The 11,724-nt window shown below is 39.0% G+C and overlaps 1 protein-coding gene and 1 non-coding gene across 2 annotated transcripts; one reads left to right on the forward strand and one right to left on the reverse strand.

Moving 5' to 3' along the window:
* The first annotated feature begins 793 nt into the window (after positions 1-793).
* Positions 794-11,341, forward strand: LOC141673986 (uncharacterized). Its single transcript, XM_074480712.1, has 6 exons — positions 794-865; positions 1,215-1,821; positions 3,114-3,256; positions 3,331-3,527; positions 10,425-10,857; positions 10,946-11,341. The coding sequence occupies exons 1-6, from the start codon at positions 794-796 to the stop codon at positions 11,339-11,341; spliced, it is 1,848 nt and encodes a 615-aa protein (XP_074336813.1).
* LOC141676275 (small nucleolar RNA R71) lies at positions 5,616-5,722 on the reverse strand. Its single transcript, XR_012556873.1, has one exon. It is a non-coding gene; the product is annotated as a small nucleolar RNA R71 (small nucleolar RNA).
* Positions 11,342-11,724: the final 383 nt, after the last annotated feature.

The raw sequence follows: 11,724 nt of genomic DNA on the forward strand, positions 1-11,724 counted from the left end.
CACTCTTGCTTTATTTCTTCATCACACAACAACAGTTAGGAAAGATGGCCAGACTCCAGCAAACCCAGCGCAAGCGCGTGGGAAGCGTCCCGCGTCTTCCCGATGATGTTGTGGCTGCTATAGCTGCAGAGGTAGATCTATGGGTAGATCAGGCATTCTATTTTTGAGAATCAAATTATGTATAATTATAACTTGTGGCAGATAATGGCAATTAACTGTAAATTTATCAAGTAATCATTTTGGGTTATAATAACTTTTAAATTGTGGATTCAAAGACTTGTACTTATTTAAATTTCATCTCTGAGACTATAACGGATTGTGGTGTGTGTTAGTGTGGGGTCACAGCATAAGGTTATTATTATTAATTAAGTGAAGTGATATTGTGGAAAGAAAGACCGTGACGACCCGGATCCCCGACCCCGGATCTGGGGGTGTTACAATTTGGAATGGCAGGGATTCAAGGAGGTATTCTATGAGCAGTACTTCTCTAATGCTGATAGGGTGGCTTATTTGAGGGAGTTTATTCTATTGTGCAGCACCATGATGAGAGCATTACTGATTATATGGCGAGGTTTATAAGGTTGGCTGGATTTACAGGGACTACTGCACAGCAGGCTGATAAATTTAAATGGGGGTTGAAGTCTTATCTGTGGGGTTCCATAATTTCTTTTAAATTTGATAATGTGGCAAAGGTGGATGATGCAGCAAAGGACGTTGAGAACGAGCGCATAGATTTCAGGACTTCTAGGTCTAACACGTAATAAGAGGGATAGGGATGATCAGGGTTTTATACATGGTAGACAGTGGTAAGGAGGTCAGAGTGGTCAGCAGGGACAGTGGCGCGGACAGAATCATAATAGGGGTGGTCAGTCATTCCACGGCCGGAATCAGTATGTTGGTCAGAATCAGAATCAGCAGTTTCAGTGACAGAAGTAACCTAGGCACTGGCAGAATCGTCAGCAGGGGCAGATCCGTTACTCAGTATAGGGGGGAACCCTAATATGATTCCGGTGGCTCCTTGTGCTACATGTGGTAGACATCATCCAGGTAGAGCTTATTACAGACAGACTGGGGCTTGTTTCTTATGTGGTAGCATGTCCCATAGGGCAAAGGATTGTACAGTGTCGCGCAACACTGGTGGAGGATGAGCTGGCGGTGGTAGTGGCAGTCAACAGAATTCTACAACCAGAGTATTTACATTGACTGCAAATCAGGCAGCAGTTAATTCAGGTACCATTTCAGGAACACTTCTTATTGGTAGACGTGATGCATATGTGTTATTTGATACTCGTTTAACCTATTTCGTTATGTCTTTATTGTTTGTTCATCATCTTGGCGTTGCACCTTCATTATTATATCCTCATATGTCTATTGCTACCCCGATGGGGAATTCTTTTATTATATCTAATATATATCCAGAGTGTCTGATAGTTGTTGAAGATAGAAATTATAAGGTTAACTTGCTTTCGATGGAGATGCATGACTTTGATATTATCTTGGGCATGGATTGGTTGAGTGAACATCGTGCCACAATTGATTGTCAAGGAAAAAGGGTGATCTTTGAGGATACAGATAAACCAGAATTTGTATACCAGGGGTCTCAGCCGAAGGGGGATGTTAAGTTAATTTTTGCTCTAAAGGTGAGTAAATTGTTGTCTAAGGGTTGTGATGGCTACCTTGCTTTCGTGAAGGATACATCGAAGGATGAACCTCGCATCAAGGATTATCCAGTTGTGAGGGAGTATGAAGTTGTGTTCCCCGATGAGCTACCAGGTTTGCCACCACATAGAGAGGTGGAGTTTACTATTGAACTAGTTCCAGGTGCTGAACCTATTTCTAAGGCGCCTTACCGGATGGCACTACTTGAATTACAGGAATTGAAGGAGCAACTGTAGGAGTTGTTGGTTAGGGGATTTATCAGGCCAAGTGTGTCTCCATCGGGTGCTCCTGTGTTATTTGTGAAGAAGAAGGATGGTTCCATGAGATTGTGCATTGACTACAGGGAGTTGAATAAGGTGACTATCAGAAACATGTATCCTCTCCCACGCATTGATGACCTGTTTGATCAGTAACAAGGGGAAAAGTACTTCTCGAAGATAGATTTGAGATCTGGTTACCATCTGTTACGAGTTAGGGAGGAAGATATTCCGAAGACTGCATTTCGCACTCGTTATGGTCATTATGAGTTTCTCGTGATGTCCTTTGGGTTGACGAATGCACCAGCGGTATTTATGGATTTGATGAATCGGGTCTTTCATGATTATGTGGATAAATTCGTGGTGGTCTTCATCGATGATATCTTGATATACTCTAGGAGCAGAGAGGAGCATGAGGAGCATTTACGTACTGTACTTGAAATTTTGAGGGAGAAGAAGTTGTTTGCGAAATTTTCCAAGTGTGAATTCTGGTTGAGGAAGTGGCATTCGTGGGGCATATTGTGTCTGGTAGGGGCATTGAGTTGAATCCTGCGAAAGTCGAGGCTATTACTAATTGACCCAGACCTAGCAATGTGACGGAGGTGATGAGTTTCTTGGGTTTGGCAGGTTACTACAGGCATTTTGTGGAAGACTTCTCTTCCATAACTTTTCCATTCACTCAGCTAACGAGGAAGGGAATTAAGTTCGAGTGGAATGATGATCATGAGAAGAGCTTTCAAGATTTGAAGAAAAGGTTGGTGTTAGCTCCAATACTTGTGTTGCCATCAGGGAGTGGAGGTTTTCAGGTTCATAGTGATGCTTCTAAGAGAGAATTGGGATGTGTTCTTATGTAGCATGGGAAAGTGATTTCTTACGCCCCTAGGCAACTTAAACCTTATGAGGTGAACTATCCTACCCATGACTTGGAGTTAGCGGCTGTGGTATTTGCTTTGAAGATCTGGAGAAATTATCTTTATGGAGAGACTTGTGACATCTTTACTGATCACAAGAGTCTCAAATACATCTTTATTTAGAAAGAGATTAATATGATGCAGCGAAGGTGGCTTGAACTTCTTAAGGATTATGATGCAAATATTCAGTACCATCCAGGGAAGGCGAATGTAGTGGCAGACGCTCTTAGTAGGAAGAACTTAGGGAGTGTTGCATCTCTCATTACTCAGCCGCACCTTATTTCAGATTTGGAGCGCTTGGGTGTTGAGTTCTATGTTAGAGGATCAAATGGTAGCATTGCAAATTTAAAAGTGGAACCAAATCTTGTTTCAAAGGTTAAGGAAGCCCAGAAGAATGATACGGGTTTGGAAGCTATTAGATCTGAGATGGTAGGTCGAAAGCAAACACATTTGTAAAATTGTGCATGCTCGCAGACCTGACGATTCGTGAGAAAATTTTGAAGGAGGCTCATAGTTCTTCATTCTCTATTCACCCAGGTTCCACTAAGATGTATAGGGATTTGAAGAAGCACTTTTGGTGGAGTGGAATGAAAGGAGATATAGAAGAATTTATGGGGAAATATCTTACATGTCAACAGGTGAAGATAGATAATCAGAGGCCTAGTGGACTATTGCAGCAGCTAGATATTCCAGATTGGAAGTGGGAAAACATTACTATAGATTTCATGACTCATTTGCCGAGAACCTTCAGGAAGAATGATGTCATATGGGTGATAAGTGGATTTTATATCCACTTGGAACGCTTCATTACAAGTTTTAAATTGGTGTTTTGGACTCAAGTTATTGGTATTTTGATGTATTTTTTTGTTATTGCATTTCAGGTATCAGTTATATGAAGAAAGGAGCTTTTAAAGGAAATATGATAAAAAGTGACCAGATTTGTAATCCAAGGCCATTGTCAAGTTGTAGAGAATCTCGTTAGCTTCGCGTGGGCAGTTGAATTGCCTAATTCTGACGAGTAGAACTCAAGTTATGGCCAAAACAAGATTCATCAGAATTTTTCCAGACAGGCTTTAGGCGCCCGCCTGCTGGAGGAGGCGCCCGCCCGCTGGTGGAGGCGCCCGCCTGGTATGCCGTGCGGCCACGCGCTGATGCGCGGCTGACTTTGCTGATTTTGCTGAAGAAGCATTTTTTGAGTGGAATTTGACGATTTTAAGGGTCCAGGTCCAATATGGGCTTATATATACTTAAAAAAAAGATTTTCATCATCCGGGAAGATTGGGACACCAAGGAGAAGACCTAGAAGCACAAAACAACTCTGAAAAAGAAGATCTTGTTTTCAACTTGTGACTCTTTGAATTAGTTGTAACTTTGGATGCTCGTTTTCGTTCTTGTTAAACCTAGATCTCGTTTATTCGTACTTTAATTATTATTCAGTTTAATAAGATCTTGTTTTATACCATGCTTTCATTGGATGGAACCCATGGTGACGATGAGTTTGATTATGAACTAATCATTGTCATGGGATTCTAGCGGATTTACTTATGGATTTCAATAGTTAATTGTTTTGATATCTTGGTGTGTGGTGATTGTATGATATCCTAGTATTGGTTGTCTTATTCGTCTTATGTGCGTAGCTAACATATAAGTTAGCGTGTTAATCTCTATTAAAGTGACTGAATATAGAGGTTTAGAACTTGTTATGCTAGCATAGGTTCATGTATTTGTTATGCATGATTCGTAGGTAATTTTAACCATCTTACTTGCCCTGTGTAATCATGATAGATAACTTACGCTTAAACCGTTATGTTGTCAAATTCTATAGACATATAGGGTCTCAATATAATTGGTGCATATTCAACTTCTATCTCTTTTGTGGATGTTTGGTAGTAGGGTATTCGTACAATGAAAGTTGGCGTTTATTAGTTTCGTGTTATCTGATTAGTGTCATCACCATTACATGCAAAGGTTAAGAACGAAAAGGCTATTGAATGAAGTATTTAATGTAGTTAGAATCCCATGTTTGTAATATATAGTAATTCAACCTCAATTCTCTTACTTAATATTATTTAGTATAATCTCTTAGTTTAATAAATACCCAATTTGTTATTTGTCTTGGCATTCAGCGATAACCATAAATTGTTGCATAGGTGCATAAATTGAACTTAACCTAAACCAGTCTCTGTGGGAACGAATCTTATTTATATCTTATACTACTTACGAATGCGTATACTTGCGTGAATATTAGCGCGTGTTTTCGCCCTAACAAGTTTTTGGTGCCGCTGCCGAGGACTCGGTGTTAATTTTTAGTTTATGTGCTTGTCATCGGTGGTCGTTAAAGTTCACATGACTCGGATTCTTTTACTTTCATGATTTATTTGTTTGTGTTTCAGGTACTCATTACAATGGCAGATCCAGCAGCACGAACGAAAGCCTTGATGGATTTTTCTCAACTCAAGATCAATGACATTGTATTGTCAGGCCAGCTATCATAGCGAATACCTTTGAGATCAAGCCTGTCATAATTCAATGGGTGCAGAATTCAGTCCAGTTTGGGGGTTCTCCAACGGAAGATCCCAATATGCACATTAGGGATTTCATTGAGATCTGCGACACCTTCAAGTTCAACGGTGTTTCTGAAGATGCTGTGAAGCTGAGACTGTTTCCATTCTCTCTGAGGGACATGGCTAAGATCTGGTTACACTCTCTACCAGCTGATTCAATTACTACTTGGGAGGATCTTACTCAGAAATTTCTTACTAAATTCTTCCTTATGGCGAAGACAGCTGCAATGAGGAATGCTCTTACTCAATTTGCGCAACAAACGAGAGAACCTTTGTGTGAAGCTTAGGAGTGCTACAAGGAGATTCTTAGGAAGTGCCCTCATCATGGAATGCCTGATTGGATGATCATCACTTGCTTCTATAAAGAGTTAGGAGCACGGTCGAGACCCATGCTCGACACAGCATCAGGTGGAGCATTATGGGCAAAGAGCAATGAGGAAGCTTATGATCTAATTGAACTGATGGATGCTAATGAATATCAGTATCCAACCCAGAGATGTCCACAGGGCAAGGTAGCAGGAGTTCTTGAAGTGGATACAGCTACGGCTATCACTGCTCAACTAAAGGTGTTGTCTATGAAGATCGATTATCTGGCTAATTATGGTGTTAAGCAGATAATTAGTGTTTGTGAGTTGTGTGCAGGTCCGCATGTGACAGAGCAATGCACTATATCTAGTGACTCAGCTCAGTTTGTGAGCAACTTTCAGAGATCGCAGCAACCAGTTCCTACCACTTATCATCCTGACAACTGGAATCATCCTAACGTCAGTTGGAGCAACAATCAGAATACGATGCTACAACCATTCCAGGAATTGGGAAACAAGCAATTTAATTCTCCTGCTTTTCACCAACAATTTGCAACAAGACAACAACTCCAACTCCAACAACAAACTCATGATGCAGGTCTATCTTCGAATGAAAAAATTGAATTGGAGGAGTTGAGGCTTATGTGCAAAAACTAGGCTCTTATATGCCAAAGCCAGGTTATTTCTATCAAGACTCTGGAGAACCAAATAGGGAAAATTGCTAATGCCTTATTGAATCGACCACCAGGGACGCTTCCTAGTGATACAAAAGCCAATCCAGGCAAGAGGGAAGTTGAAGAACAGGTGAACGCCATCACCTCGAGGTCTGGAAAGGTCGCAAGCCCTAAATTTCAGCAAGACGAAGATCCTGAAAAATCTCAAGTTTCAGAAAATGCAGTTGTGGCTGAAGAAGAAGTGCAGAAGGAAGCAGAGGTGGAACCAAGGAAGACTACTATGGAACACACTCCTCCTGAGGGTAATACAGGGGAGAAACCGATCTATCCTCCATCTCCTTTTCCTAAGAGGCTATAGAAGAAAAAGCTGGATAAGCAGTTTGAGAAGTTTTTGGAGGTGTTCAAGAAACTTCATATCAACATACCTTTCGCTGAAGCTTTTGAACAGATGCCTAGCTACGCGAGATTTATGAAAGGTATTCTCTCTCGGAAAGTGAAGCTCGGTGACTTAGAGACCGTTGCTCTAACGGAGGAATGCAGTGATGTGCTGCAACAGAAGTTGCCTCCGAAGCTTAAAGATCCTGGAAGCTTCATTATTCTTTGCACCATCGGAAACTTGTCATTCGACAAGTGTTTATGTGATTTAGGAGCTAGCATCAATCTGATGCCCTTATCTATCTTCAAGAAGCTTGGTCTACCTGAACCGAAACCAACATACATGTCATTGCAACTAGCTGACCGTTTCATCACTTATCCACGAGGTATAGTGGAGGATGTCTTGGTCAAGGTGGATAAACTCATCTTTCCTGCTGACTTTGTAATTCTTGATTTCGAGAAAGATAAGAAGATTCCCATTACCTTGGGAATATCATTCTTGGCTACAGGCCGAACTATGATCGATGTGCAAAAAGGAGAGCTTTCAATGAAGGTTTACGATCAAAAGGTCACTTTTAATGTGTTCAAGGAAATAAAGTTACCCACAGCTAAAGAGGAGTGCTTTAAAGTACAGTGGGTTGACTCTGTAGTAAATTCAGAGCTTGAGCAATTGCCAAAGTCAGAGACCTTAGAGAGATCCTTAATGGGGAAATCAGTTATTGATGAAAAGGAAGGAGCAGAGAACTGCAGGTTTTGAATGCACCTTCATGGATGAGGAAGTTGGATATGCCATTCGATTCTCTTGGGTTAGCAGAGCTGAAAATTTCTCAGGAGCGTTTTGAACCATTTATTCAAGAAGCTCCCACACTTGAGCTCAACTGAAAGCAAGATCACTTGAGTTATTCATTCTTAGGTGCACCCCATGATAAGGGGTTGGGATATATTTTTGATGATGAAGAGAGTGGTTGGACGGATATTCCCGTGCCTACAAAGGGTTCTTCTCATGTGCAACAGGTAGTTGATAGGACTGGTGTTCGTGATGCATAGTATAGAATATTGACTAGGCGTATGGAGGCCATATATGTCATCTACCGATATTTTACTAAAGATTTGACACACACTTTCGGTACTGTTGTCCGAGACACTACTGGCGATGTTGATTGGCCACCTGATCCTCCACCCGACGAGGGTGACTCTCCCGCTAACTAGGTATGCCTAAAATCCTTATTATTACCTTCAATGAGGACATTGAAAATTTTAAGTTTGGGGGTGATAATGTAAGGATTAGTAGTGTGTGTGTCCATACAGATTCATATAGATTCATATTGCATGTTTAGTTGTAGTTCATTCATATTTTTGTATAATTGTTCATTTAGGACATATTTGTTTGTTTTTATGTGATTTCATATAGTTGCATTTGCATGCATATTTAGCATGATCCCTTAAGATGAACTATGATATTTGATAAGTTGATGTTGATTTGAGTGTGGTGATGACGAATAGAGGGATGTTTAAGTACTAATGAATTGATTTGCAAGCCAAAAATAAATATTTTCACAAAGTCTTATAGGGTTGCTTTTGATCTAGATCATGATCATACTTGTTTGTTGTTGAGATTTAATCACTTGGTTATATTTAGAATTTGTGATATTCTCGTAATGACGTAAAAATACTTATTTTTTATCTGGAGAAAAACTTGGATTTCATTGCTAGTTGTTGTAAGTCTAGGCGTCAAATGGCTAGTAGCCGACTCATATTTTTATGAGTAGTCTAGGGTTGAATGAGATGGAGTGAAACGCACTCATTCAGAAATTATTGAAAAAAGGGAAAAAAGAAGAAAAAGAAAAAAATAGAAAGAAAAAAAGTATGTGTTTATGCATAATTGATCAAGAGTGAGCTCTTTAATACTCGAGTTATTAAGTTCTAGGGGACTTTGTGCCTAGTGACATAAGGCTTTTATATTCTAGGATCCGCTATCCTAACGCTCGCTACATGGGTATTATTACATAAGTCTTTTGGGACCTCATTCATTGCACGGTCAAATAAGCATCTTTGTTATGTGTTCAATAATAGTGTGAATCCTTGTATAACTCTAGTATAAAGGAGGTGTTGTGAGTCATAATGCGTTTATTATCTATTCTGTTTATAAACTTTTGATTTTTTCGATGATAGATAAGTTATGTTTATTGATCTAGTATCGAGAGATATCTGTTAAGCATTCCACACATGCACGTTTCCAGTTTGTGAGTTGGTTTGTGGGATTTTATATCCACATGGAACGCTTCATTACAAGTTTAAATTGGTGTTTTGGACTCAAGTTGTTGGTATTTTGATGTGTTTTTGTGTTATTGTATTTCAGGTATTAGTTATATAAAGAAAGGAGCTTTTAAAGAAAATATGATAAAAAGTGATCAGATTTGGAAGCCAAGGCCATTTTCAAGTAGTAGACAGGCTTCAGGCGCCCGCCTGCTGGAGGAGGCGCCCGCCCGCTGGTGGAGGCGCCCCGCCTGGTGTGTCGCACGGCCGCGCGCTGATGCGCGGTTGACTTCGCTGAAAAAGCCTTTTTTTAGTGGAATTTGACGATTTTAAGGGTCCAGGTCCAATATGGGCTTATATATACTTAAAAAAAGGGTTTTCATCATCTGAGAAGATTGGGATACCAAGGAGAAGACCTAGAAGCACAAAACAACTTTGAAAAAGAAGATCTTGTTTTCAACTTGTGATTCTTTGAATTAGTTGTAACTTTGGATGCTCGTTTTCGTTCTTGTTGAACCTAGATCTCATTTATTCATACTTTAATTATTATTCAATTTAATAAGATCTTGTTTTATATCATGTTTTCATTGGAACCCATGGTGACGATGAGTTCGATTATGAACTAATCGTTGTCATGGGATTCTAGCGGATTTACTTATGGATTTCAATAGTTAATTATTTTGATATCTTGGTGTGTGGTGATTGTATGATATCCTAGTATTGGTTGTGCTTATTCATCTTATATGTGTAGCTAACATATAAGATAGCATGTTAATCTCTATTAAAGCGACAGTGAATATAGAGGTCTAGAACTTGCCATGCTAGCATAGGTTCATGTATTTGTTATGCATGATTCGTAGGTAATTTTAACCATTTTACTTGCCCTGTGTAATCATGATAGATAACTTGTGCTTAAACCATTATGTTGTCAAATTCTATAGACATATAGGGTCTCAATATAATTGGTGCCTATTCAACTTCTATCACTTTTGTGGATGTTTGGTAGTAGGGTATTCGTACAATGAAAGTTGGCGTTTACTAGTTTCGTGTTATCTAATTAGTGTCATCACCATTACATGCTAAGGTTAAGAACGAAAAGGCTATTTAATGAAGTTAGAATCCCATGTTTGTCATATATAGTAATTCAACCTCAATTCTCTTAGTTCATGTTATTTAGTATAATCTCTTAGTTTAATAAAAACCCAATTTGTTATTTGTCTTAGCATTGAGCGATAACCATACATTGTTGCATAGGTGCATAAATTGAACTTAACCTAAACCAGTCTATGTGGGAATGAATATGATTTATATCTTATACTACTTGTGAACGCATATACTTGCGTGAATATTAGCGCGTATTTTCGCCCTAACAATGGGTGGTGGTTGATAGACTTACTAAGTCCACTCACTTCTTACCTATTAGAGAGACTACTCTTGTTCATGAGTTGGTAGAGATTTTTCGGCGAGATATTGTTAGACTTCATGGTGTTCCTGTGTCGATAGTGTCTGACAGGGATACGAGATTTACATCACGTTTTTGGAAAGGATTCCAGCAAACTTGGGGTACGAGGCTTAATTTTAGTACAGCTTATCATCCGCAGACCGATGGACAGTCAGAGCGAACGATTCGGACATTGGATGATATGTTGAGGGCTTGTGCGTTGGAGTGGACAGGTGATTGGGATAAATATTTGTATTTGGTGGAGTTTGCGTACAATAATAGTTGGCACGCGAGTATTGATATGCCACCATTTGAAGCTTTGTATGGTAGGAGGTGTAGGTCACCATCTAGTTGGGATGAGGTTGGTGAGAGAGTCATTGAAGGGCCGGAGTTGGTTAGAATCACTAATGATAAGGTAGAGAAAGTTAAGGAAAGTTTGAAGGAAGCTCGATCAACACCAAAAGTTTGGTGGATTTGAGCCAGGTGAACATGTGTTCTTGAAGGTGTCGCCTTATAAGGGTGTGAAGCGTTTTGGTATGAAGGGAAAACTTACTCCGAGATATGTTGGACCTTTTGATGTTATGGAGAAAGTTGGGGAAGTATCTTATAGAGTTACGTTGCCGCCACAACTATCTTATATGCATAATGTGTTTCATGTGTCTGTTTTGAGGGACTGTAAATATCAACTATTACACGTATTACATTATCCGTTACATAAGATTAGAGAGGATCTTTCTTGTGAGGAAGAAGCCGAGGCTATCTTAGCTCGAGAGGAGCGAGTTTTGAGGAAGAACACCATTTCTTTTGTGAAAGTCTTATGGAAAAATCATTCGGAGAGAGAGGCTACTTGGGAATTAAAAGAGTCTATTTGTGAGAAATATCCGCATTTATTTGATTAAGGTACGAGTATTTAGTTTTGTTTGATTCCGGAGACCGAATCCTTTTTAAGGGGGTAAATATGTAATATACGTGAATTTTATATTTTATATAATAATAATAATAATAATAATAATAATAATAATAATAATAATAATAATAATAAAATAATAGTAATAATAACAAAATTAATAATAAGTTTTGAATTAAATTTTGAATAAGAATAAGTTATTAAATATATTGATTAAATTAGAAAAGATAAAGGAGGGATAATAATGTGCAATTAATTATTAAAATTCTAATTCTAATAGTTAGAGGATAGCTTTTGCAATATATATACCAAGACACGAGCATTATTCATGTCCGCGAGTAGAAAGAAAAGAGCAAAAAAAACCCTAGAATAAGA

The sequence above is a fragment of the Apium graveolens genome, chromosome 7 (genome assembly GCF_009905375.1).
Source record: "Apium graveolens cultivar Ventura chromosome 7, ASM990537v1, whole genome shotgun sequence".
NCBI classification, from domain to species: domain Eukaryota; kingdom Viridiplantae; phylum Streptophyta; class Magnoliopsida; order Apiales; family Apiaceae; genus Apium; species Apium graveolens.